At 43.5% G+C, this 25785-nt stretch overlaps 2 protein-coding genes across 7 annotated transcripts in view; one reads left to right on the plus strand and one right to left on the minus strand.

Annotated features, from left to right (window-relative positions):
• The window catches only part of Abcb4 (ATP binding cassette subfamily B member 4), a 53071-nt gene extending 43584 nt beyond the window's left edge, over nt 1-9487 (plus strand). Inside the window, exons 24-28 of the mRNA XM_050139789.1 lie at nt 1877-2033; nt 2574-2771; nt 4705-4911; nt 8552-8698; nt 9204-9487. Of these exons, the coding sequence (XP_049995746.1) occupies nt 1877-2033; nt 2574-2771; nt 4705-4911; nt 8552-8698; nt 9204-9410 (916 nt within the window). The 3' untranslated portion in view covers nt 9411-9487. The remainder of the gene's footprint in view (nt 1-1876; nt 2034-2573; nt 2772-4704; nt 4912-8551; nt 8699-9203) is intronic.
• Nucleotides 9488-12905: 3418 nt separating this feature from the next.
• The window catches only part of Crot (carnitine O-octanoyltransferase), a 36107-nt gene continuing 23227 nt past the window's right edge, over nt 12906-25785 (minus strand). For all 6 annotated transcript variants that reach the window (XM_050139742.1, XM_050139746.1, XM_050139744.1 and 3 more), the window contains 8 exons: nt 23991-24074; nt 23501-23608; nt 23150-23280; nt 20526-20649; nt 19711-19789; nt 19536-19629; nt 19317-19436; nt 12906-13851 (listed from right to left, as the gene is read on the minus strand). In XM_050139742.1, coding sequence (XP_049995699.1) covers nt 13731-13851; nt 19317-19436; nt 19536-19629; nt 19711-19789; nt 20526-20649; nt 23150-23280; nt 23501-23608; nt 23991-24074 — 861 coding nt within the window. In that variant the 3' untranslated portion in view covers nt 12906-13730. The remainder of the gene's footprint in view (nt 13852-19316; nt 19437-19535; nt 19630-19710; nt 19790-20525; nt 20650-23149; nt 23281-23500; nt 23609-23990; nt 24075-25785) is intronic.

Consider the following 25785-nt stretch of genomic DNA (forward strand, 5'->3'; position numbering starts at 1 on the left):
CAAGAGAGGCCCGATCATATGACAGGGGCATTTGTTCAACTATGTTCATAGCAGCATTATTTGTAATAGCCAGAACCTGGAAACAACCTAGATGTCCTTCAATGGAAGAATGGATGAAGAAAGTGTGGAATATATACACATTAGAATACTACTCAGCGGTAAAAAACAATGACTTCTCGAATTTTGCATGCAAATGGATGGAAATAGAACACACTATCCTGAGTGAGGTAACCCAGACCCAAAAAGATGAACATGGGATGTACTCACTCATAATTGGTTTCTAGAGATAAATAAAGGTCAGTGAGTCTATAATTTGATATCCTAAAGAAGCTAAATAAGAAGATGATCCCAAAGAAAAACATATAGCTATCCTCCTGGTTATGGGAAGTAGACAAGATTGCCGGGCAAAAATTGGGATCTTGGGGGTGGGGTGGGAGGGGGGTAAGGGGAGATGGGGAGAGAAAAGTGAGAAGGGGAGGTTGGGGGGAACTTGGGGAAATGGGATGATTAGGATAAAGGAAGGTTGGATAGGGGGGAGCAGGGAAGCACATATCTTTATTAAGGTTTGTAGTTTCTTATCTCTCGTTTTACTTACATGGGTCTTCTATTTTTTTTCTGACTAATCTAGTTCAAGGGTTTTTCATATTTTCTTGAAGGACCAACTCTGTTGCGTTTATCATTTGTACTGATTTTATTTCCTGTTTATTGTTTTCTGATCTTCTAATGTTTGCTTTGTTTTGTGCATGCTTTTCCTTTCTTGTTTATTTTACTAATATTGTGTAGTGTGTGTGTGTGTGTGTGTGTGTGAGAGAGAGAGAGAGAGAGAGAGAGAGAGAGAGAGAGAGAGAGAGAGAGAGAGGAGGGTAGAGAGGAGAGAAAGAGGAGAAACAGAGAAGATGAGGATATATCATGTATTTGGCTCAGCACGTGTGTGAAGGTCAGAAGATAGTCTTTGGAAGTCTGTCCCCTTTTTCAGGCTTGTGTGGAACATGATTTTTTCCCCCACTGAGCCATGCCCTAGGTCCTTACTCTTGCTTCTCTAAGCCCTGGGATGCATTTGTAGGTTGTCCATTTGAAACCTTTCCTCTGTTGACGTTGGCACTCACTGAGTTTCTTCCTAGGGTTAGTTTTCTGCAACCCTCAAGTTGTAGTAGGCTGTGCCTACACTTGCGTCTGTTCGGGGGACTTCTTTTTATCCTTGCTGACTCTGTTATAGCCTACTGTTCATTGACAAGCCTTTGTTCCGTCCCCAGGCATTTATAAATACTCTAAAATGTCTTTCATTGTTGGCATCTCCTTTAGCTCCTTTGTGACCAGAAAAGATATGAGATCTTAATTCTTTCGAACGTAGACCGGTATATTTTAGAGCGAACTCTGCAAACTGCTTAAAATGTAACACATCTCCGCATCTGTTAGATGAAATAATCTGTAAATTTATGTCTAAAAACGTGTTTGCTTTGGTGACTTTCATCACCCGTGGTGCAGGATGGTCCAGACCACAAACTGGAAGGCAGTAGTCTCGTCATTCAGCCTGCCACTCTTTGAGCCCCTTGGTCCTGGGGTTTCAGTCTCCTTGCGTCTTAAAAAGGGCATAGCTGGCAACTGAAATGAGTTGAGAGCACAGATGAGACTCAATCATGAGCCACTCCAGGAAAGCGAAAACCTCCGGAAGGTCACATTAGCTCAGAGAAAACAGCCTGAGACAGTGGGTCTTGCCCCCCTTCTAGACTTTGTCGTTGCTACTGGAATCTCACAGAAATGTGTGTGGGCTTTGGGAAATGACAATTGAAGGACAGGCATGCAAATATTCGTTCAAAGTTTGTCTTTGGCCTTTGAATGCCACGGAGCTAATTCTGACACCTCCCCTTCCATCCAGGGTGTTTTCAGCAATTGTGTTTGGCGCAGTGGCCCTAGGACACGCCAGCTCCTTTGCTCCAGACTATGCAAAAGCCAAGCTATCTGCTGCACACTTATTCAGCCTGTTTGAAAGACAGCCTCTGATTGACAGCTACAGTGGAGAAGGGTTGTGGCCTGTAAGTTCCTCTGGCCAGAGGGCAGAGCTTTGTTCTAAGACTTTCTTTCTGCTAGATAACAATGACATCATCTGCATCGCTGGGATATTTATGCCGCTAGTATCTCATCAACCTTTTGGCGCTTTAAAATTTTAACACAAACTTTACAAAATAAAAATGAAGATATCTGAAACAAAATAACGTTGACAAGAGCTTAGTCTGTTGTGCAGAAAGGTCTATGCATCTATTTCAATCAGGATGCTGTAGTTTGCAATTTCGCTTTAGACACCGCTGCTGCTTTCTGAAGCTCTTGGCTCAGTGTTTACTTTACACGAATCAGAAGCTGTGCTTTGGTAGCCCGACTTTTAGTAACTCCTGCTCTAACTCATCTTGTTTCTATCATAACGAGCTTGCTCTCGGCATGAACTGTGCCGGCACTGCACCCAGCAGGCATTTCGTGTTTCACTGGTATTGTTTGTGGTAAGGTTTCCTTGAAGTACTACTTTTATTTCCAATGATTGCGAGATCAGTTTAATAAAAAATATTGTAAAAAACTTTTAGGATAAGTTTGAAGGAAGTGTGACGTTTAATGAAGTCGTGTTCAACTATCCCACCCGACCCGACATCCCAGTGCTTCAGGGGCTGAGCCTGGAGGTGAAGAAGGGCCAGACGCTGGCCCTGGTGGGCAGCAGCGGCTGCGGGAAGAGCACAGTGGTCCAGCTGCTGGAGCGGTTCTACGACCCCAGGGCCGGGACGGTGGTGAGCACACTTTCTTAGCAAACCCATTGCAGGTTGTATTTTCTGTGGTCAGACCAAGAGATGAGTGAAGGCCCAGAATTCTGTCTGGTGTACTGACCACAGCCTGCAAACTCTCAACTAGCACCTCTATCAAACAAATAGACGGGGCACTCGAGGAAGGATATCAGAGACGTGAGCGTTGCACTAAAACTGGTACAGGATGGATTTCTGGCCTCGAGGGACTTTGTCTCAGTCCAGCCCTCTTAAGCAAAACTAAGCTGCCTTCTGAAAGCAGGGAGACCGCATCCTCCACACACAGCAACCACAGGAAGAAGACTACTTCCCAAAGGCGTTGCTCTCTGTGTGCTTGACTTTCCGTGATCTCTGCTTTGCCTCCCACTGAATTCCTGGCCTGTGTTGTGGGAAAGGAGAAGGGAAGCTGCAGGCTGGCAACCCTCAGAGAGAGCAGAAGAAACCTAACATCGCTCAATGCAGACTCTCAGGACAGGGGTGTGCCGGCTCCTCTTGCCCGCTGCCATCTGCTTGGCCTCATTTCTCTAACCTTGAACTCTAGGCTCTCTGACATTGACCTTTAAACTCCAGCTCGTTCACATTTGGCTTTTATCATAAATTTATGGCATTTGCTCTCTTCACTGAGTGAAAAGTCTGTCTCTAAGTGATATAGTCAACAAATGTAGACGTTAGCAGTGGACGATGGCTCACTAGGTAAAGTTGTCTCTAACTGATATAGTGTAGACGTTAGCAGTGGACGATGGCTCACTAGGTAAACTCTGTCTCTAACTGATATAGTGTAGACGTTAGCAGTGGACGATGGCTCACTAGGTAAACTCTGTCTCTAACTGATATAGTGTAGACGTTAGCAGTGGACCATGACTCACTAGGTAAAGTCTTGCTGTTCAAGCATGAGGACATAGACTCAACATCCAGAACTTACCTCACACCCAGAAGTTCTTGGCCAACACAAAACAGATTTCATGTTCTTTGGTTTTTGTTTGTGGGGGGGGGGTGTGTGTGGGTGGGTGGGTGTGTATGCACTTTTTGTTTTGTTTTGTCTCACTGGGAGTTTTGATCCTCGTTTTCTGTTGCTTGTTTGTTTTTAGAGAGAGATGACACACTTGCGTGCAAGTAAGGTTGGATAGTTAGGGAGATGGACTGGCTGGGAGGAGTTGGGGAAGGGAAAGAATATGATCCAAATATATACAAGAACCTTAATAAAATAATAAATTTAAAAAGTCTGGCATAGTGTTTGTCTGAAATCCCCCAGTAGGGAGGCAGAGAGGGGCAGAGCTCTGAAGCTAACTGGCCAGCTAGTCTAGCCACATTCCGGAGCTCCAGGTCCAGTGAGGGACCCTGGCTCAAAAACTAAGGTGAAAAATGGTTGAAGAAGATACCCAACATCAACTTCTAGGACGTGCATGTGCAGACAAATGTATGTGTGTGCACCACACGATCATTGACATGCACACATGCACACACATACACAAAAATAGGAGGGATGTTAAAGACTGGCTGCTTTCACAGAATAAAAGGGACCAACTTCTAGAATCTAGGGCTGTATTACTAACCCACTCCTCTTTTTCTAGGGCCACAAGGAGAGTCATACTGAAGGAGTAAGGTCATTAGGGGCAGGAGAGCTAGTGTCAGATTTTGACGCAGACTTCCTAAAGGCACCTGGCACAGAGATGCCTCATGAGGGCACAGAGAGACAAAAGAAGAGGTTACATGTGTTTCATTTTACCTTCTAGACCACAGCAAAAGAGGCTTGCCGTAAGAGTCACTCTGCTAGCCATGGTGTCCTTCGGGACGTTGACACCAGACATGAGGCTTGGCTTGTGCACAGTGCAAGAGCCTACCCGATCCAGTCACTTCTTGTTTAGAGATTGCTTCTCTCTTCTTTGAAGACTCTAATAGTTTGTGGATTTCTGCTTTTTAGCTTCTAGATGGTCAAGAAGCAAAGAAACTCAATGTCCAGTGGCTCCGAGCCCAGCTAGGCATTGTGTCCCAGGAGCCCATCCTGTTTGACTGCAGCATCGCCGAGAACATCGCCTACGGAGACAACAGCCGGGTCGTGTCCCAGGATGAGATTGAGAGGGCGGCCAAAGCAGCCAACATCCACCCCTTCATCGAGACGCTGCCCCAAGTGAGTTAACTCAGAACATCTTAGCTAAAACCAAGGCAGGCTCCTTTTTTATCTCGGAAGCAATCCCCAAAGTTCTTCCGGCAGTCGTGTCAGGAACGGGCTGACGTGTCAACATGGTCGCTCTGGGGACAGCACTGGCCTGGTGACAGGGTGTCCCACCACCCTCATGGAGTGAGAAACCAACAAGGTAAGCTTCAGTTCGGAGAGCTCTCCACCAGTTCTCACGTCTGGACCACATGTCAACTAGGGTTTGTCGTTCATGCGCTACTTCCCCACTCCCAAATCTAAGCTTTTGATTTTGAGAATCCTATAGATTCACATACAGTGGCATGAGATACAGAGATACCTGTGTAGCATGATTAATAAAAACCCAGGGGTGGATAATTGGGGTTTAAACAGAAGATCAGAAAAACAAAACAACCAAGCCTTAAAAATAGCCTAACCTCTCCCAAGGTGGGCTCCTTCAGACTGGGCCCTGAGCCGCTGTCTCCTCCCGTCTTATAGTCCCCTTTAGTGCTGGGATTAAAGGCATGTGTGTGCGTGCGTGTGTGCGCACGTGTGTGCATGTGTGTATGTATATGTGTGCTTGTGTGTACGTGTATGTATGCGTGTGCGTGTGTGCGCATGTGCGTGCACGTGTGTGTGGATGTGTGCGTGTATGTGTGTGCCTGTGTGTATGGGTGCGTGTGCACACGAGCAGCGGCAGTACGGATTTTGTAACGCTGCTGTGCAGGTGCACACTCTTGTACTGACACTGCCGACAACCCTGTTTCTGGCACATGAAAGTCCCCCGCACAGCCATCTTTCCATTCACAGTCCACTCCCCCACGTCAGGCCCCACAGTTCTGTAAATACTAATCTGCCCTCAGTTCGCACCGCTTTCCACGGTTAGGATCTTAGATGCACACAGTGTGTAAACTCGTGGGGCGGCTCTCACTCAGCACCTGTCTGAAGCAGCCGTCTGTGCCCTTTGATTTGCTGAGTGGCCTTTCACGCCTGGCTGGACCACAGGTTTACCTTTCTCCTGAAGAAACTTGCCACGCTTCATCTAAATGTGAGGCTATGAACTCCTGAGTCTTGATGGTTTAGTGAACCTAGGGTCTGGTATTTCTGGATTACGCACCCAGCAGTGCAGTTGTTGACACGAATCATAATTGCATGCTTGGTTGATAAAGCAACACACCAAGCAGTTTCCTGTAACTGCCATTCCAGCTCTCCCAGCAATGGATGAGGGATACGGGTTCTAAAGACTTGCCAGCACTTAGTGGGGATCTGAGACTTTTTAACTTTGTATATATTGTTTGTGGATTTTGCGTCTTGCATCCCAGTCTCACTCATCTCCCCATCCCCTCGCTTCCAACCTCTGCCCTTGCATCCTCCCTTCCCCAAAAACTCCAACAAAACTTAGGAGTAAAAACAACAACAAATAAACAAAAAAATTAAAATCTCAGTGTGGAAGCTGCAGTGTGGCCGAGAGAGTCACACAGTACACTCCTAGTCCTTTGACATCTTTACTCGTATTTACTACAGTGAGTCATCAGTCTGGTTTGAGGCCTCTGGCTTCTGCTATACCCTCGGTACTGGGCCCTCGCTGGGACTCCTCTTGGATATCCTGGGGTTGCCCTGTGTCACAGAGATCCTGTAGCTTTGGATCTGCAGGTCCCTTCACATGCCCCAGAGGCTCACAGATGAGGTGGATGTTGGGGTGGGCTACCTCGTAGTCCTGGTTCTGGGCCCGGGGAGTTGGGTTGGTCAGCCTGTCGGCTTTCCCTCATGGTCACCAGCAGAGCTCCTCTCCGGCACTGCCCTGGTTAGCTCGCCAGTGCAGCAGACTGCAAGGCGCACCTGCACCCACACTACCAGGCCAGCTCTACGGGTTTGGCCAGGTTAGATAGAGGCGGGGCCTGCTCTCTGGACTGCTGGACCAAGTGATGGGGGCAGGGCAACCCTTCCATTCTCAGGCCCCCCAAACTGGCTCTCCCTCCTGTCACAGGTTGCAGGGGAGGGGGAGAGCATTTTCCCTTACCTTTGCCATCCTATGGCGTACAAGGGAGAGAGCAGGCGTGAACCACAGGCCTGGTTTACCGCTGCGTCCCCATCAACAGGCTCAGCTCTAGTGTGCTGCCCAGGCGTGGTGCTGTGCCCATTCTTCTTGGTGCTCCAGCTGGTGAGGGGACCCGAGATTTTTATTTGCAGCCATTTGATAGAATGTAAGATATGTCCCAGTAGATTTGTGTTTATCAAAGGAAAAGTGAGGCTTCTTATCATTAATATATACCTGCAGCTATATAACCACTTCGGTAAAACAGCTCTTCAAAATTTCTAATTATTCTTATGGTTGAGCTTTGAGCATTTCCTTTATTCTAATTAATTTTATATATGTGCTTTCTAGACACTTTCCTCAGCCCTGTGATTTGGTTTTCTATTATTTAAAACAGTTGCCTTACAGAACAGATCTTTTTGCTTATTTATCAAGTCGTCCCCCTACATACACGCCCCAGCCCCATCCACTCCTCTTCTACTGTTTCTCTTCAGATACCGGTGGGCATCCCATGAATATCAGCAACTCATGGGATACCAAGCCGTAGTGAGACTGGGTTCCTCCTCTACAGAACGGAATTTCTAATTGTAGTGAGGTCGGATTTATATTCCTTTCGTGCCTCTCCCTTCTGATGTCAAATCTGTGCCATCCCTGCACATCCCTGTCTGGAGGATGCTTCCGTCTTTAGAGACTCTAGCTGCTGTAGCTCGCACCTTCTGCGTGTGGTCCATTCTGTTACACATCGCTTGCGGCATGTATATGTATAGCAAGATAACTCCCAGTAGGGTGATGCTACCGATGCAATTAGGTTTATGAATTAATCCAGAACTCAAGGGCCAACTGCAGGAGAACTTAATTTTTTCCATTGCCTTCGGCTGGGAATTACAAGTGAATCACACAAAGGACTTGAAAACTCTTTGGGATGACCTCCTTACAACCTTTGTGCCTAGACTCTGACCTCAGACAGGCAGTGGCGACAGGGAGTAGGAAAACCTTTTAATCTGATGTCGGACCTCGGGAGACGAATTTGCATGGTGTGCATCACCCTGAGCTTTGCAAAGATGCCCACCCAATGGGCACCTGTCACCTGTGCACCCCCCAGCCGAGCGCGGTCCTAAAGCCAGCCCCTGCACTAAGCAAATACTTCACTCCTCTTTTTTTTTAAGTCTTATTTCCATCTGAACCCCCATTCTCTTTTATATTGTGTAATATAATTCTTAATAAACCTTTAAGTAAATATTATTAAACTATTAAAAGAGAATGAACTAGTTTATACATGGGTCTTATAGGTACTTCAAATTGTAAAAAAGAAAAAAATCCTTTATAAGTCTAAGCTATGATTCCTCTGAAGTCATATAAAATGATACTGATGTGAATGGCAAAAATTTAAAATATCTCAAATTCCTGTGACAGAATACTATTGAAAACTAAAGACACTGTGTTCTAGTTAAGTTTTGAAGGCAAACATTCCCTGGAGCTGAAAATGTATTGTTAAAAACACAAATATCTTACTACAGACATGCCTACTGATTTTCAGTTTTCCTTCGTAAAAAGAGCTGACTTAAAACTGCATTGCGTTTATTGATGACTACCTTGCAGAAATACGAAACGAGAGTAGGAGACAAGGGCACTCAGCTCTCAGGAGGCCAGAAACAGAGGATCGCTATCGCTCGAGCCCTCATCCGACAGCCTCGGGTCCTGCTGCTGGATGAAGCCACGTCGGCTCTGGACACTGAGAGTGAAAAGGTCTGCCTCTGCCTGTCTGTCCCACTAACCTATGAAAAGGAGAATGAGAAATCAGGCACAGGGAAAGCAAGCGCTAGATAAGAGATGCAATTGTTTTAAAGTAATAGAATATATGATTCCAGTTTTTCTAACAAAGTACATATGTTTCCTAAACATAAAGCAAGCGTTCAAAAGGAGACCTAACAGTTTTGGTACATTAGCTGTAATGAAAAACGCAAAAAGACTAAAATAAAAAAGGAGCTAGATAAGTTGATGTGGCAATGAGTCAGAAAGTCTAAATACTTGCCAGGGTCATTTGCATCATAGAAGCCTGTTTCTGTTATAGCTGCAAAGTAAAAACATAACAATGTAGATTACACTGACAGCTATGTGAAAATGCACACATAAAGCCGTGTTCAAACAGTAGGGGATTATGGGAGTTGATGTTATTAGGATGGGGGAGCTTTAAACAGTCACACCTGCTGCTGCGGTTCTCAGTACACAGCTCCTCTTGGGCTTTCCACAGGTGGTCCAGGAAGCCCTGGACAAAGCCAGGGAAGGCCGCACCTGCATCGTGATCGCTCACCGCCTGTCCACCATCCAGAAAGCGGAATTGATCGTGGTGATTCAGAACGGCAAGGTCAAGGAGCAGGGCACCCACCAGCAGCTGCTGGCGCAGAAAGGCATCTATTTCTCAATGGTCAATATTCAGGCTGGTGCCCAGAACTTATGAACTCTTCTTACAGTGTATTTTTAAAATAAATTCAAAACGTTTTACACTTGTGACGTGTAAAAGAAGTTTCTCACTGAAGCTACAAAGTAAAGATCTACTTTATTCCACACGAGTTTAAAGCACCCGAGGCTGGCGATCTGGAAGGGACACCTGCCTTGACAAAAGTGACGTCTACCAACTACAGTGTGGCTCTTTCTCCCCGAGCCATCAGCACTACCCAGGGAGACCAGCAAAGCTCAAGCACGTGAGTGAGAAGGATTAACAGAAACCCCAAACTAGGAGCAAGTTCCCATGGTTCCGAATAGGTAGGTGTGTGACAAGATGACTCGGGAACAGGTTTCTGAGTACAAAGGAAAGTTAAATTTACCCTCTGAATTATTCCACTGCAGAATAGGAGGTGTTGGTTGTTGTGGCCATATTGAACACTCATTTTTATCAACACGTTCCATCCTACATATGAACAAGGTTCCGAGTGGTACTGCTCTACCTGGAATACACATGAGCAGACCCAACCACCAGTTCCCATTCCTTCGCAAACCCATCGCAATCAGTAGCAATCACTGCTCTGCATGCCGGAGTCAGGGGTAGCGTCACAGGAGTGAGGACGTGTGGCACTCTCCTTTCTGTCCTGCTTATTTCACTTAAAAAACACCCATTTCATCCATTTTGCTGAAAACTATGACCTCATTTGCTGGCTTTTTTTCTTCTTGTGCTACTAGAGATCAGACTTAGGGTAGGCATACATTTTTTTTGTTTTGTTTTGGTTTTTGGAGACAGGGTTTCTCTGTGGCTTTGGAGCCTGTCCTGGAACTAGCTCTGTAGACCAGGCTGGTCTCGAACTCACAGAGATCCGCCTGCCTCTGCCTCCCGAGTGCTGGGATTTAGGCATACATTCTTAATGTGTAGCTTAGATTTCTTTCATCCTTATGACTAAATAATATATTAAATACAGCACATTTCTTTATGCATTCTTCTGTTGACAGAAATATTGTAGATTGACTGTACATCTTAGCTGTTATGAATACTCCTGAATGAAACATGGTCATGTGGGGATATATTTTGTATGCTGCCTCATTTTCTTTTCTGTTGATGTGGTTTTTTTTTTTTTTTTTTTTTTTTTTTTTTTTGCCAGTCATGTTTGGTTCTCTATCAGGTCTCTGGGTCCTGAACTTCCAGGCAGTGTCAGTGAAGAGCTCCGTTTTTTGTATAGGTCTCAACCTGGATCAGTCATTAGTTGGCCACTCTTAAAATTTCTGTGCCATCTTTACCCCAGCACACCTTGTAGGCAGGACAGATTATAGGTTAAAGGGGTTTGTGGCTGGGTTGGTGTTCTAATCCCTCCACTAGAAGTCTTGCCTGGTTATAGGAGATGGCTGGCTCAGGTTCCATATCCCCCATTACTACAAGTCTTAGCTAGGGTCAGCTTCATAGATTCCTGAGGATCTATGTATCTAGTTTCCGTTGCATTAGGATTCTATCTTGACCCAGAAATGGCCCAATTTCAGTTGTCTTTCCCAGTACTCTCCCCAGATCCTCCTTAGACCTGATCCTTCCTGTTTCCATCTCCACCCTCCCCATCCAGACACCTCCTCCTTCACCAGCAATGTCTACTCTGTTTTCTCTTCATGGTGAGGGTCATGTGTGCCTCTTGAGTTCTCATTGTTACTTAGCTTCCCTGGGCCTGTGGATTGTAGCACGGTTATCCTTTATGGCTAATATTCACAAGTGATTACATACGATGTTTGTCTTTTTGACTCTGGGTTTCAAACTCAGGATGATCTCTTCTAGTTCTACACACTTGCCAGCAAAATTTCATAATGTTATTAACAGTTGAGTAATGCTCCATTGTATAAACATTCTCTGGTTGAAGGACACCTAGGTTATTTCCAATTTCTGGCCATTATGAATACAGCAGTTATGGACACAGTTGAGCAAGTGCCCTTGTAGTACAGTAGAGCATACTTCGGGTATATGCCTAGGAGTGGTGTATCTAGGTCTTGAAGTGGCTCGGTTCCCAGTTTTCTGAGAAACCACCAGATTTAATTTCCAAAGTGGCTGCATGTTCGCATTCTCACCAGCAATGGAGGAGTGTTCCCTTTGCTCCACACCCTCAGCAACATGAGCTAGCACTTGTGTTTTTGATCTTAGCCATTCTGGTAGGTGTAAAGTGGAATCTCAGTGCCACTTTGATTTGCATTTCCCCGATGTCTAAGGATGTTCAACATTTCTTTCAATGCTTCCTGGCCATTTGAGACTTCTTTGTTGAGAATTCTTCATTAAGATTTGATTATTTTGTTGTTTTTTTTTTTATGCCTAGTTCCTTAAATTCTTCATATATTTTGGATATCAGCATTCTGTCCAATTTGGGGTTGGTGAAGATCTTTTCAAATTCTGTAGGCTGCCATTTTGTGCTCTTGATGGTGTTTTTGAAGTTTTTAGTTTCATGAGGTCCTATTTACTGATTGTGGATCTCAGTACCTGTGCTAACCGTGTCCTATTCAGAAATTGCCTTTCTATGTCAATGTGTTCAAGGCTATTCCTCACTCTCTTTTCTATCAGGTTCAGTGTACCTGGTTTTATGATGTTTGAGTTTGGTTTTGTGCAGGCGATAACTATGAGTCTATTTGCATCTAGTTTGACCAGCACCATTTGTTGAAGAGGGTGCCATTATTTTACCTTCCTCAGTGTTTTCTGGCTTCTTAAAAAATAATCAGGTGTCCATAGGTGTATTTATGCTTGTATCTTCAATTCCATTATTCAATGTGTCTGATTTTGTAAGCCACCATGTGGTTGCTGGGAATTGAACTCAGGACCTTTGGAAGAGCAGGCAATACTCTTAACCTCTGAGCCATTTCTCCAGCCCAATGTGTCTGATTTTGTTTCTTTGTGCCAATACCATGTTTTTATATTACATGGTTTGGTACAAAATCTCTGTAGTACAACTTGAAATTGGAGATGGTGATACCTCCAGCGTTTGTTTTACTATTCAGGATTGTTTTAGGTATTCTGTTGTGTGTGTGTTTCCACATGAACCTGAAATTTGTCCTTTCAAAATCTGTAAAACTTGTGTTGGGATTTTAATAGAGATTGTAATTAATATGACATCCATTTTTTTTACTATATTCTTCATACCGATCCATGAACATTCTGTCTTCTAATCTTCTTCAATGTCTTGAAAATTTTATCACACATATCTTTCATCTTCTTGGTTAGAATCACTCAAAGATATTTTATATTATTTGAGGCTATTACGAAAGGTGCTGTCTTTCTGATTTCTTTCTCAGTCCATTTGTCATTTGTATATAGGAGGGCTACTAATTTTTGTGAATTAATATTGTATCCAGCCATTTTGCTGAAAGTGTTTATCAAACACAAAGTGTAGCTGTTTCCTGATGGAATTTTAAGTGACACTTATGTATAATATCACATCATATGGGTCCTCTGGAAGAAGAGCCAGTGCTCTTAATCTCTGAGCCATATTTCCAGCCCAGACACTAAATTTTTAAATGGTTTATTATACAATATTTAACTGATATCAGAAAATGCCAAGAAAGAGAACAGGAATCACTCTTCTCAAACATAAGCTGAAAAGCTATAGGATTCTGGATACTTTATTCTTTGAGAATTATAAACCACAAAACTGAACAGCAATGGGAAACAACGGTAAAGTCCTGAGAATATTCAATATTTAACCCTTTCAAAGTCACTAGCTCTAACAACTGTGTTTAAATGGAAGTGCCCTCATTCTGTATTCACAAAATGAATTACAATATATCATATAGGTTTTGCTAGGATTTTTTCCTGTGTTAATGTAAATATTTCTATTATACTTGAAACTTTTGTCTATTCAAAGGAGCTATTTTAGATCACTATTGAAATGTAGTGGTTTTCTCATGAAACCTAATTGGCTTGTCTCCCTGTGCTGGGTTTAGAAGGCACTGACTTCATGGACATTAGCAACTAACCATGTGCTTCATATAACCTCTGGCAATATTAAAGTGCTTGGAAAGTAGTCTACAATTATGTTCACAGGGGACAACTGCCATCTATACATGTGTCAACAAAGATATTTTAAAATCAGAGTAGGGTCTGCATTGTTGAGGCTCCTGTTAAACACTGCATAGTCCTATAGTCACTATGTCTGACTGTGCACTGCTGCTGTAACACAGGAAGCTTTAAGATGTTTCTACATCCTAAGGTAGAATAAATCTAGAGAGTACGACCTACTACCACCACAGTAAACAAATCTCCTTCAAGTCAACATTCCTCCCATTCCAGCTACTCTCTGTACCGAGTTGATCTGTGTGTGTCTCTGAGTTTCTAAAGATGAGAGGTATTCATCAGCTGTATCATGTCATGGAAAGCATGAAAAGTCATCTGAACTAGCTTTTCCGAATCAGTCTCCGGACATGACCTCCAGGCCGAACACGCCACCACAAACCTGTGAAATACAATACATGAATGGTTATGCCATAGCGTCTAAGTTGTTAGATGTTTCATCTGGCTGCTCACACATAAAATAGGAACTCGTGATGATGTTAGGTATATGTACCCTGGTACAGCTGAAGACAGAGTCACAGTTACACACACTTACACAATGCTATGGACCACAAGCAACCTCTGGAGCAGGAGATTATGTTTAAATACAACCAACCAATCAATTAAACAACAGCAACCAACAACCAACCAACCAACCACCAACCCAAGCACCAACCATTCGCCAATCAACCGCCAACCAAACCACCAACCAAGCACCCTCCAAACCCCATCCACCCACCCACCCACCCACCCACCAACCAACCAAGCAACCAAAGAAGCAAACAAAACCCCACAAGAACTTTAAAAGAACCTAGAAGTTGCAACCAGAATGGGCTATAGTGTGAGCTCATGTCATTCTTTGTATTAAAATCTGACCTGTAAAGCACTTGACAAGCATTTTTAAAAGGAGAGAAAAAATATCTTTTCTCTATTTCTACAAAAGCAAGAGGGGTCTCTTAAGACAAGTCTTGCCTTCTACCATCTCCTACTAGATCCCCCCAATGGCACAATTCTGGATCTGGAAGTGAGAAAAAAGGGGCTCTTGGGAGTTGGAATAAACAGGAGAGAAGCTGGCTTCTGTAAGACTCCCAAGAGAACATGTGCCTTCTACCCTTTGTAGACTAGCCTTGCAAAGCATTTAGGAAGTTTGTAGACAAAGCTCAAAGCCAGAAGAGCAGGGTAAAGACTCTGGCCAGCCATGCCTCCTTCGCATCACTGAAAATGATGGCAATGCCCATCTTCAACATCGGCGTTAGCTCAAGCAAAACGAAAGGAAAGCCTGCTCTGCCCCTCTGCTCTAGTGATGGAACTGTTTTGGGCAATGTTAGAGAGCCTGAGGCCTCTTGTATGCTAGGAAGTTACGTTACTGTTCAGTTACACCCTCAGACAGAAACTGGCTTTGTGGACTCTTAAGAGAATCCTGAAGTTGTGCCTTACTTGAGTATAAGAATTCAAGGGTAGTATGAGTCATTTTCCAGTCATACTGTGAATAAAATTCTCAGATATTTAGTAATATCAAAATGTTCCTAAGACCCATGGGTCTGCCTGATGCCATTCTGCTCAGGAGGGTGTCAGCCATCCACAGGCGTGTCTGGGTCCTCAAGGCCTGGCTGATGGGAAGACATCACAACCCACCTGATGCCATTCACGTCAGGCTGAATAACCACCCACGACCAGTCTCACGGCCTGGGTCCGCCCCTTGCCACAAGGTGGGAGCCATTACGATGAGCAAATGTGTGGTGGAGAAATGGGAGAGAGAGAGAGAAGCAGAATGAAGAGTAAAGATGGTGAGAGAGTGGGCTGATGTGGCTGGTCTGGTTGCCACCCAAGGCCATGGTAACATATGAACCCTGGGTGCTGCCAAATGTCCATGGTCCTACCACAGCTGGGGTACATGGCCCATGTTGCCAACAAAGACCACACGGCAGCCCAGGGTCTAGGCGACAGCCTGTAATCTTGTTGGAATCTGAGAACCACGCTGCCACCTGGGGCCATGGTGTTGTCTGGGCCTAAGCTGCTTCCCACAGCCATGTCTGGGTCAATGGCCCTACAGCAGCCCGGGTCTGAGTTGACATCCAAGGCTCCTTCTGGTTAGCCATCTGAGACCACACTGGTGTCTGAGGGCCAAACTGCAGCTGGGGCCATACAGACCTGAGTGGCTTGTGCTGCTACCCACTGCCATGGTGACATCTGGGCCAGAGCTGCAGAGGAGGCGTGTCTGGGTGCACAGCCCTACTGCAGTATTGGCTTGTTACCACTGAAGGCCTTGCAGACGCCAGAGACCTGAGCTGCCACCTGGGCCCGTGCTGGTGTCTGAGAGTCATGTTGTCACTGGGGTCACATTGATCTGAGTGGCCTGTGCTGCCAATGGGGCAATGGTGATATCTAGGCCCTGCTGCTGCTGCTGAGAACCATGACTGGGTCTATGGTCCTGCTGCAGCTAGGGTCTGTGTTATGTCTAAGCTCCACCCACAGCACCATGAGTGATGGAATGGGTGCCATACTGTGCCAACCCTGCCCTTTGCTAGCCCTGGGAGGACTGGCCCTGCGCCTCGCTGGACACTGCAGCAAGAAGGCTGGCCCCAACCAACACAGACTAGATGGGCCACCCCCAGCACATGACAGAATTGGCCCTGATGGCACAGCATAGCAGAGCTGGCTCTGCCCTTGCCTAAGGTGAGCAGCCCCATGGCTTGGACTGACCAGCTCAGCTACCACCTGGGTCTACATCCTGGGCCTTGGGTTGGCCCACCCTAACATCTACCCCATCTCCATCCTACTGGAGCTCATATAGGAGCTGGTCCTGTGGAACAGTAACTGTAGGATCTCCACGACTCAGGGCAGCTGCAGAGGGGTTTTTGTGACAGTCCAGTGAGGACGGCATACCAAAAGCCTGAGGCTTTGAACCAGACCAATGAATAAAGCTGATTGGACAAAAGGGTGTACCATGTGACATAAGCAGCTCCTGTGAAGAGATGTTGGAAAGGCAGGAAAGATGGAGGAACAAAGAAGTTTTGTTTGTTTTTAATTTTCTCTCTTTTAAATTTCTTTTTTGGGGAGCACTGTAAGGGTGAGGGGCAGATATGAGGAACTGGGAGATGAGTGAAATTGGGGTACATGATGTAAAATTCCCAAAAAATCAATAAAGAAATTATATTTAAAAATAAAAAAATGTTTCTAAGATTAACTATTTGTATTTAAAATTTTACTTTTTTAAAAATTATATTTCTAAATTATAGAAACAGCCTTTTGTACTTAAACAACTCACAAAGCATAAATGATAATGATGAAAAAAGTCTCTCTACATAAGTAAAAAATTGAAGTTATAGTACTTTTGTCAAACCTGTAGTTGGAAATTATATGATGAAATGACAAAGGGTATATAATACCTATGCTAGTTTGTAATGGTGGGAAAACAAGTTAGAAAAGTATTAACAAATTGTAGAAATTTATCTCATGGAAGATTGAAAATTATTCCTTAGTACATGAGTAAGTCCTTCATAAAAAGGCTAAATTATTCAAATTTAAAATAGCTCAAAGCATAGTAAGTGGCAATGGGAACTGTTTGAAATTACTAAAAACAAAATAAAAAATGATGCAAAATAATGATTTAGATTATTAAACACGATACACATCTTTAATAACAGAAGTATTATCTAATGATTACGTGCAATGAAATAGGAATGTTAAGTAACTTTCTGTTTTGATACTTTATATCTTTTTTTCAATGGGAATGTAGTACATTTAAAGAAAAGTGCCATGTCAAAGTACTTTAAATCATACAATCTTCAAATTTAAAAATGAAAACAATTTTGACACAATCCCTAAGTATTTCATTAGAGAAAGTAGAGCCATTTTGTATGATGATGGAAGGCCTCTCAGGAGGGGTCTCTGAGCAAACACTTATGTGAATTAAGGAGGGGGGTTATTCCTAATATCTCAAGAAAAAGGAAACGCGGCAGAAGTGCGCTTGCCTTGAGGATGGAGCTCATGGAACATTCAAGGGCTAAGCTTAGTGTGGCTGGAGTAGGCTGAGCCAGTGTGTGTGCCAAAGACAGCCACAAAGACAACCAAGAGCAGGACCACAGACATGTCTCAATGCAGGAGCGACATGGGAGCAAAATTGTGAAGAATGACATGGCCTGAGTTTTTCCACCATGTGGGTTGCAGAGTCATAAGGCTTAGAAGCATGAACCTTTAACCTTTAACCTCTGAGCCATCTTGCTATCCCTGATTCATATTCTTAGAAGGCCCACCAGAGCATCAGTGCACAGAATGGTTGACAGGGTAGGATGTGTAAGATAAAAAGGATGGTGGCTTAGGGGACGTCTCCACATTCTAGAAAGCAGTATCTTCTTGATACATACAACCGCTTACTGCTCATCTTTAACATCTGAGTTCTGTTACTGCTCCTCAGGGGGGGAACTGACCATGCTCTACAAAGCACTCCTCTCTACCAGTGAAGCAACTGCTGTGCTGGCAGGTCATTTCCTTCACAGTATTCACCATTAACTAACTAATCTATAAGTAGAAAATGAAATCTTTAAGAAAGAGAATCTTATTTGTCTTTTGTCCTTTGTACCCAAACAGAGGGCAGACTGTTAGAGTCTACTAAATATTTCCTAAATGAGTAAATGGATATTCTCTCCAGCAACATTAAAAGTAGTTTTCTTTAAAAAAAAAAGAGATATTTTATTTATGTCTTAATAAATAAAGCATGCCTAAAGAAGGGCAAAACTAAGCCACTAGAGGTCAGGCAGTTAGTGGCACAAGCCTTTAGTCCCAGGATTTGGGAGACAGAGGCAGATGGATCTCTGTGAGTTCAGGCCACCATGCTGAAACAAATCCAGGTGTTGGTGGCTCATACATTTAATCCCAGTTCTAAGGGTCACACCTTTAATTCCAGCAATAGAGGGAATATAAAATGGGAGGAGAGGCTTAGTCTGCTTAGTCTGCAGTCACCCAGCCTTGGTAGAAGTAAGACTTCTCTAGTGGCTGCTTTTCTTTACTTGTTTTCGGGTTGAACCCCAATATCTGTCTTTGGGTTTTTATTATTCATGCTATATTTGGCACCCAATGTGGGCTCGAATCCATGACCCTGAGATTAAGAGTTAGTTACAGGCTCTACTGACTGAGCTAGCTGAGCCTGAACTCATGTCACTGGGTAGAACACAGAACCCATTATCTATCAGGGAATATGTTAAAATGCTTATTCATGCTCAATTATTATTTTGGTCCTCAAATTCCTTTATGAAAAATATCAAGTTCCATGTATAACTTGTTTACATTTTAATCTGTACATTAATGTGCATAAACAATCCTATGGTGATATGCAATCCAGGGTCTCAGAGGCCAAGAGTGACAAGTGACACTTGTGTAACTATGCACAAACATGCAAAGGAAAGCAGATAATAAAATTCTCTGAAGGGAATGTATGAAACTGAATCACTAGAAATTGAAATACTAATATCCTGTATACTATTTCTGAGAAATCAGCCTGACGTGCCCAAGCCTGATTTCAGTCTGCACATGCAGATCCACACATATGGAAAGCCACATATATTTATAAATTTTGACTTGTCAAAATAATATCTTGCATAGGTTAGATATGTTTTTAAAATGTATAGGTTTCACAGATGATGATATGGTTACTATAATATCCTGAAATATCATTCTGCATAAAAGCCCCCATTTTATGCAGATTTTAAAAGGATCTCAAAAGCAGAGTAGAGAAGTACCGACACATGTTGAATACCCAGGTGGCAGAGTACAGGCAACACGAGTAAAACCACAGTGTAGACAAATACTAAAGTCATAAATGCATCAGAGCTCCCACTCTACCCGAAGAACAAAGGGGAGTGGGCTCACCTGTCGTCTCTGATATGGTAGAAAAACCCGTATCCATTGTGTACCATGGGAGCCACAACTCCCTGGATTCGCATGTAACCAATCAGACTTGTTGAGAGAACGAAATTTCCGCCTCCTCCACTGTGTGGCACAAAGGAAAGATTAGAGGTAGGTGCTGCATTCCTTCTAACATCCAGGGAGAACCATATGATGTACACAACGGCCCACTGCCCAAAATACCTTCTGGAGAAAAGTGGATCCTCAAACAGCTCTGGGATAGGGAGACCTTCCTCTTTTGCTATGAGCAGGAGACCTAGTAGGTGACGGTCAAACCCTGCAATGACATCCCAAATGTAAGCCAAACAAAAAGCTTCCAGTAAAAGAATTTTCAAACAGAACAACTCATGCTAAGTACCTTTTCCATTTGAACACTCTTTCATCATCTTATTATGCTTCGCAAAAGCTTGTAACATCTTTTGCTGCCGTTCAAGAAGCTGTGTCAAGAGCGAGAACAGTAATTTTGAATGCAAATCCATAGAGCAAATCAATAACATAACGGTGTAGCCCAAATAAGCAGCAGCAAAAGACGACCGATGTCGTCATGCTAGAATCTGGAGGAAGGGAAAAGGAGATGCAGGTGTGATGCATGCTCCCGTCCTTCCTTATTCTACTGCCTTTCTGTCCCCATAGAGCCTTGACTTTTTATTTTCTTCTTTTCTGAAATTGGAAAGAGCAGTGCTGAAAACTGCTTTGAGACATTTGTAATATTAATAAACAAACAAAAAGTGGAAATTTAAAACTAAAAATGTAATTTCTATGAAAATAACATAATTTTGTCTCTTCAAATTAAAACAGGTAAAATTTCAAGTTAATAGGGAAAGAAACACATTGTTGTCTAAATACTTAAAATGATTCAAAATAAAACACATGCAACCAGTTCTCATCCTAGTGACTTCAAGCAAAAACCAGACCTTCAGCTACATGAGGAGAAGCCTTCTTCCAAAGGTCTTTGGAGAGTTCACACTGCACTGGTGCTGGTCTACATGGAGACCAACAGTGGCTTAGAAGATCACACAATGGGGTTCTTTTCAGATCCACTGACTAGTGTTCCTGGCACACTTCAGTGGCAAATTAATACTTTGACAACTTTAGGAAAAATGCCTTAAAGTGTTTTAATGATCTAGGGGGGACAGAGGCCGATGCTGTGAGTCTCTTCTCTCCGATACTCACGCTGGCAGAGGGGTCCTGCATGGACTGGCACCAGCTGACTGCCTCGGCTGTGCATGAGCGCACAGTCTCTGTCCGGCCGTGGTAGAAGTATCTTGTCATAGCTGTCTCATAGCAGCAACCAGGGCTAGAATCAGTGTGCCATAAGGAAATGTTCTGATGTTAGTCACATACTAAGCAACTTTCAGATCAGACTAGGCCTACAAATCATTCCAGAATTGAGACTTTCAACAGAGGCTGTTTTCAAAACCAAAGAGCAAAAACCAGTTTGTTAGCAGGCTGTTTTCAAAGGCTCGGCTGCTTTTATGTTATATGAGGTACGCTTCATAGTCCGTGACAGGCGTTCTTCAAAGAATGCCAGTGGCCCACGCCTCTTGCTAGTCATGTTTTGGCACATTCTAAATGTGGGTTGGAGTTAGTGACTCCATTTAATGCAGAGGCAATAGCAAAAGTCAAGGGCGTTTTTTACAAAGAGAGTTCTCCTTTTTACTTCCTTGCTCTGAAAAAAAAGCCAATTACCACGGTGAGAACTGCCGTATGGAGTGGAGTAGGCAGTTAAAAACTGAACATGTTTCTCTAGACTGCACTTAGGGAGTAGCTGAGGTTTCTAGTAAATTTGTGAGTGATCTCAGAGACAGACCCTCCTCAGGAGACCTAGCAGATGAAATGCACACGGTCCTGAAAATACTCTGACCACAAGTGCACGAGACCTGCAGCAGCCATACTGTGCTCTACTTACTCACCTATGGGAACTACGCTACAACCAATACCTGAGCTCTAAATCAGTATGGTTTTCATAATTTATTACACAGAATGCATACGGAGTTCTTGGCTGCTGAATGATGAGAATTGAGCTGCTTCCCCAACTGATGAATGACACACTTTTAGATACAAAGTGTTCTTATTTTGCTGAAGCAAAGTTAATTACAGTTAATGAGGATCAAGTTAGTGAGAGTGGGAAGTCTGAATGATGACGCCACTGAGACTTCAATGGTGCAAAGCTAGTATCTCTTTTTAAGAAGAGAGTGGGGGGAAGTTCAGCCCCTGGGTTTTATTTTTTTAAAAGGCTGCTCAAGGCTTTGTAAATTTGTCAAGAAAACCAGGACTTAAAGGCCAAGATGTGGAGAGAAGATAAAAGTAGCTTGTTAGACAAGTTGATTAATGTTGCTTCTTAAGATCACGAACAGAAGGACTGGTGTGAATGAACAGGACACCACTGGTCAAGCACAGACACTGGACAGGACTCTGGGCAGAATTACTAGGGCACGAGTCAGGAGGGCTCTGGCCAAAACCACAAAAACAGGCTCATCCACTCATCTCAGTCGGTATGGAAAAGCATTTGACCAAAGTGTTTACTCATTCACAATTAACACACAATAGACCAGGGACAGGCCAGTGGCTCAACATCACAAGAGCTTCTGTGAAAACCCAGGTAACACAGGAACTCCACCTCCATCTGCCTCACAGCCCCATGAGGAAGGAAGGAAAGCGCCCACGCCAGAAAACAGCACTTGTTACAGATTGCTGATTTCATATTCAGAAGGCTTCCGCATATTCAGTGCCCTCCACAGTGCTGGGGGAACTTGACATCCACCAGGGAAGGCATGAAATTGGACCCGGTCAGATAATTTCAGACATTAACTTCCTTGAAAGAACACACGCCCAGAAAGTGGGGGTGTTTCCAGATGACATTTACATTTGTATCAGTGAGCTATATGGATCAGAAAGAGTTGGTCCTCACCATGTGTATGGGCATCATCTAATCTACTGAGAGCCTGAATAGAAAAAAAAAATCTGAGGACAGGAAAAAAGTCACCCCATGAGCTGGAGCATTCTCTTCCTCTCCTCAGACACCAGGGCTTCAGGTCCTTGGGGCTCAGGACTGGACCCTCAGACACCGGGGCTTCGGGTCCTTGGGGCTCAGGACTGGACCCTCAGAAACCGGGGCTTCTGGTCCTTGAGGCTCAGGACTGGACCCTCAGACACTGGGGCTTCGGGTCCTTGGCGCTCACTCAGCTGCATAGACCTTGTCATTTCATCCACTTCTCTGAATCTAGGCTCGCACTGAATCACAGCATCAGAGTGCATCAAGGGACTGTAGGTCACTGCCTCTGTACGCCAATTTCCATCACAAGCTTCCCCCTTTAAGACCCCAAACCACATGGATATACACAAAACAGGTTGATTCTATGAAGAATTCAAACATAGACTCTTTCCTTACATGATAGATCAAATGATCTTAAACGGGCCACAGATCTACAGTAAGAACTAGCAGCTATAAAATCTTAGGAGATGGGAAAATCTTTGCTGCTTTAGATTTGGTTGATTGGTTCTCATCAATATGTAACTGTGGGGGTCAAAGGATACTGTGAAGAGAGAAAATGACATCCTCCAGAACGGGGGCTAATGTCTGCAAGTCATTAGTGTGCACGCAATTTCACACAGTAAAGCTCTCCTAGAGGATGGACCCTTCAAAAGTACCAAACACTGGTGACAAAGAATGGAAAACCTACACAGTTGTCACAGCTAGATGCTGATAAACTGATGGACCCCAGAGAAAGAAAAGGTGAGAAAATCCACTGTGGAGTTAGAAGTCAAGATACGAAAACAGAGAAGAGAAGGTTTACCGTCCGTGGAGCCTATAATAGGCGAGCTGAAGCGCAAGCTGAATGAAGGTGTCAGGGTGCAGCGCCTCCTTCTTGGTGAGCCTTTTGCCGAAAGCCGTGAAAGTGTATCCTGTGACCTGCAGGTCAGAGGCCTGGCAAAGGTGGACAGGAGCAGTGAGAGATCACCGGACGGGGGAGGTCAAAGAGGATCACATGATTATTTGCATTAATCACCAGATGCAAAGAATTAAAGGTATTAAGGTTATAATTTTAAAATGTTTTAATAAGTCATGCTTGGCTAATAGCCACATCTTCATATATGGCAGATAACAGAGAAAACATTAGTAATCTAAAAGAAAAACGAACACCTACCGCTTTGAGGTGTTGGGCTTTGGCTTGGTAGATGTCATTTAGTATTTTCTCATCCACAGTGAAAACCAACTCCTCCGGAAGTGGTATATCCCGGACTTTTTCTGATCCCTGAAAATAAAGGGCTTTAAATATATCTTTGAAAACATGAGTGATGTGAAGTTTCTATGCTATGAATATATTTTATTACCACTGGTTAATAAAAAGCTGCTTTGGCCTCTAGCAGGGAAGAATAAAACCAGGCAAAAAACCCAAACAGAGATATAGAAAGTAGGCAGGGTCAAAGAAGGAGACAGAAGCTGGATCCTCACCTGTAAGCCACAGCCTTGTGCTGATACACAGTTAATAAAGTGGGTTAATTTATAACATAAGAGCTAGCTAGGACATGCTAGAGTCACTGGTCAAACAGAGTTGCAATTAATATAGTTTCTATTGGTTCTCTGGGTCTGGGTGGCCAGGAACAGAAAAGCATGGTGGACTTGCTCTGACATACCTTCCATCTTCCTTCGTTCTCCAGGATCCTCTCATCAACATAATGGGCAATATTCACCATAACCATTGCATCAAAAGGAGCATGCTAAAATGAAAACACAAGATTTTGAGTAGTTTTTGTGTAAAATTAAAATCTGAGCTAGTATTTTTTACTTTCTTCACGTTTAATGGATGAGATATGCCCAACTTCCAGTACCTGACTTCCTAATGATGAAATAATACAATTCTTTCCTACACAATAAGAACTGTTTATTTTTCAAGGAAAAAAAAAACAAGCATTCAAAGTTGAAAGCACATAGTAAAGCTCTTAGTTTTGGCTTTGTAACTGTAAACACAACCCAGAGAGGTTACCGGGAGTTCGAGCAGGCGCACCCTGTGTCATGTGAAAATATTCTGAAATTATAAAAACAGTGTAGTGCTCAGGTGAGGACACCAGACTAGGGCAGCTGAGAAGAGCATGGTATCTCTAGCTGAGAGAGGACCACTAAGTAAGCAGCAGAAAGCGGTGCTGCTGTGTACGGATCCACAGGAAGCCTAGATGTTGCGATGTTCAGCAGTGGGGGGAGATGGGCCGCATGACTCTTAGTACCTATTTATCAACAATCCACCTACTTCGGGAATTACAGCTACTTTACTATGTTTTAGGGGACCACCACATCCCTCTGTGTTAAATATAAGGAGACTGAATCTACCCATGAGGTTCCAAGTCTAGACAGTGGCCACGGCCAGGGTCACGAGAGGATGTGTGTTTCACATAAGCCAATAATAGCCAATGAGAACTATTTAGGGTCCTTTTCTGCAGCTATTGAAACAACTTGGCTATTTCCACAGGAGTCAAACAGCTAAGAGAGCTGCAGTGACCCTAAGCTGTAACTACAATGATCACATTGGGCAGTCTGAAATCAGCTCCAACCGCAAAAGTGAGGAAATATCTTTGTAACAGAAATATCTGGACACTACGTCTGTATTATTCACATTTAAGAATATAACTATACCAACATCTTTTAAACTAATTCCAAATTATATTTCATCAAATGAAACTGAGTGAAGGATCAATAAAACCATCGACAAGATTAGGACTGTAGCTCAGTGCAGACTGTTGCCCACCATGTACACAAAACCCTCTGTTCAACCTCCACACCCCAAACAAAGCCCACTGCAGGCCTGAGGCTCGCTTGGGGCCTCTGTTTAGTTTCATTTCCTTGGTTTACAGATTTCTCGAATGGAAGACAGAGCTGGCCAAGTGCATTCATTGGAAAAGAAAAAGAAAAACAAGGAAAGCAGGTTTTTTTTTTTTTAAGAGTGGCAAAATGGTAGCCATTTCTAGACATTCTACTGTGTCCCGAATAACCTCCATTTAGGGAAACAGTCATGTAGTCTTTTCCTTAAACATAGAACTCTATACAATATCAAATGGTATCTTTCAACTTAGGGTGTGAATTTTAGCAAGAAAATAGATTTTCAAATTTTTCACTGTTTTCTGAAAATACTTTTTCTTTTCCTTTTGAGATTTTATTATCCCAGAATTTCCCCCTTCCAAACCCTCCACAGACCCCTCCTGCTGTCTCTGAAATTCACAGCCTCTTGTGAATTCACATAACCTCTCATGTGCTGTTATGTGCATATGTGCACAGGTATATACATATATATTTCTAAATATAACCTGCTCAGCCTGGGTAATGTTACTTGTATGTTTTCAGGGATGACCATTTGGTACCACACAATCAGCTGCTGTGCTTTTCCCGGGGGAGAGCTATCTGATAACAGTAGGTTTTAAGATATTACACTGCAAAAAA

The sequence above is a fragment of the Alexandromys fortis genome, unplaced genomic scaffold (genome assembly GCF_014885135.2).
Source record: "Alexandromys fortis isolate MF-2015 unplaced genomic scaffold, M_Fortis_MF-2015_v1.1 scaffold_38, whole genome shotgun sequence".
In the NCBI taxonomy this organism is placed as follows: domain Eukaryota; kingdom Metazoa; phylum Chordata; class Mammalia; order Rodentia; family Cricetidae; genus Alexandromys; species Alexandromys fortis.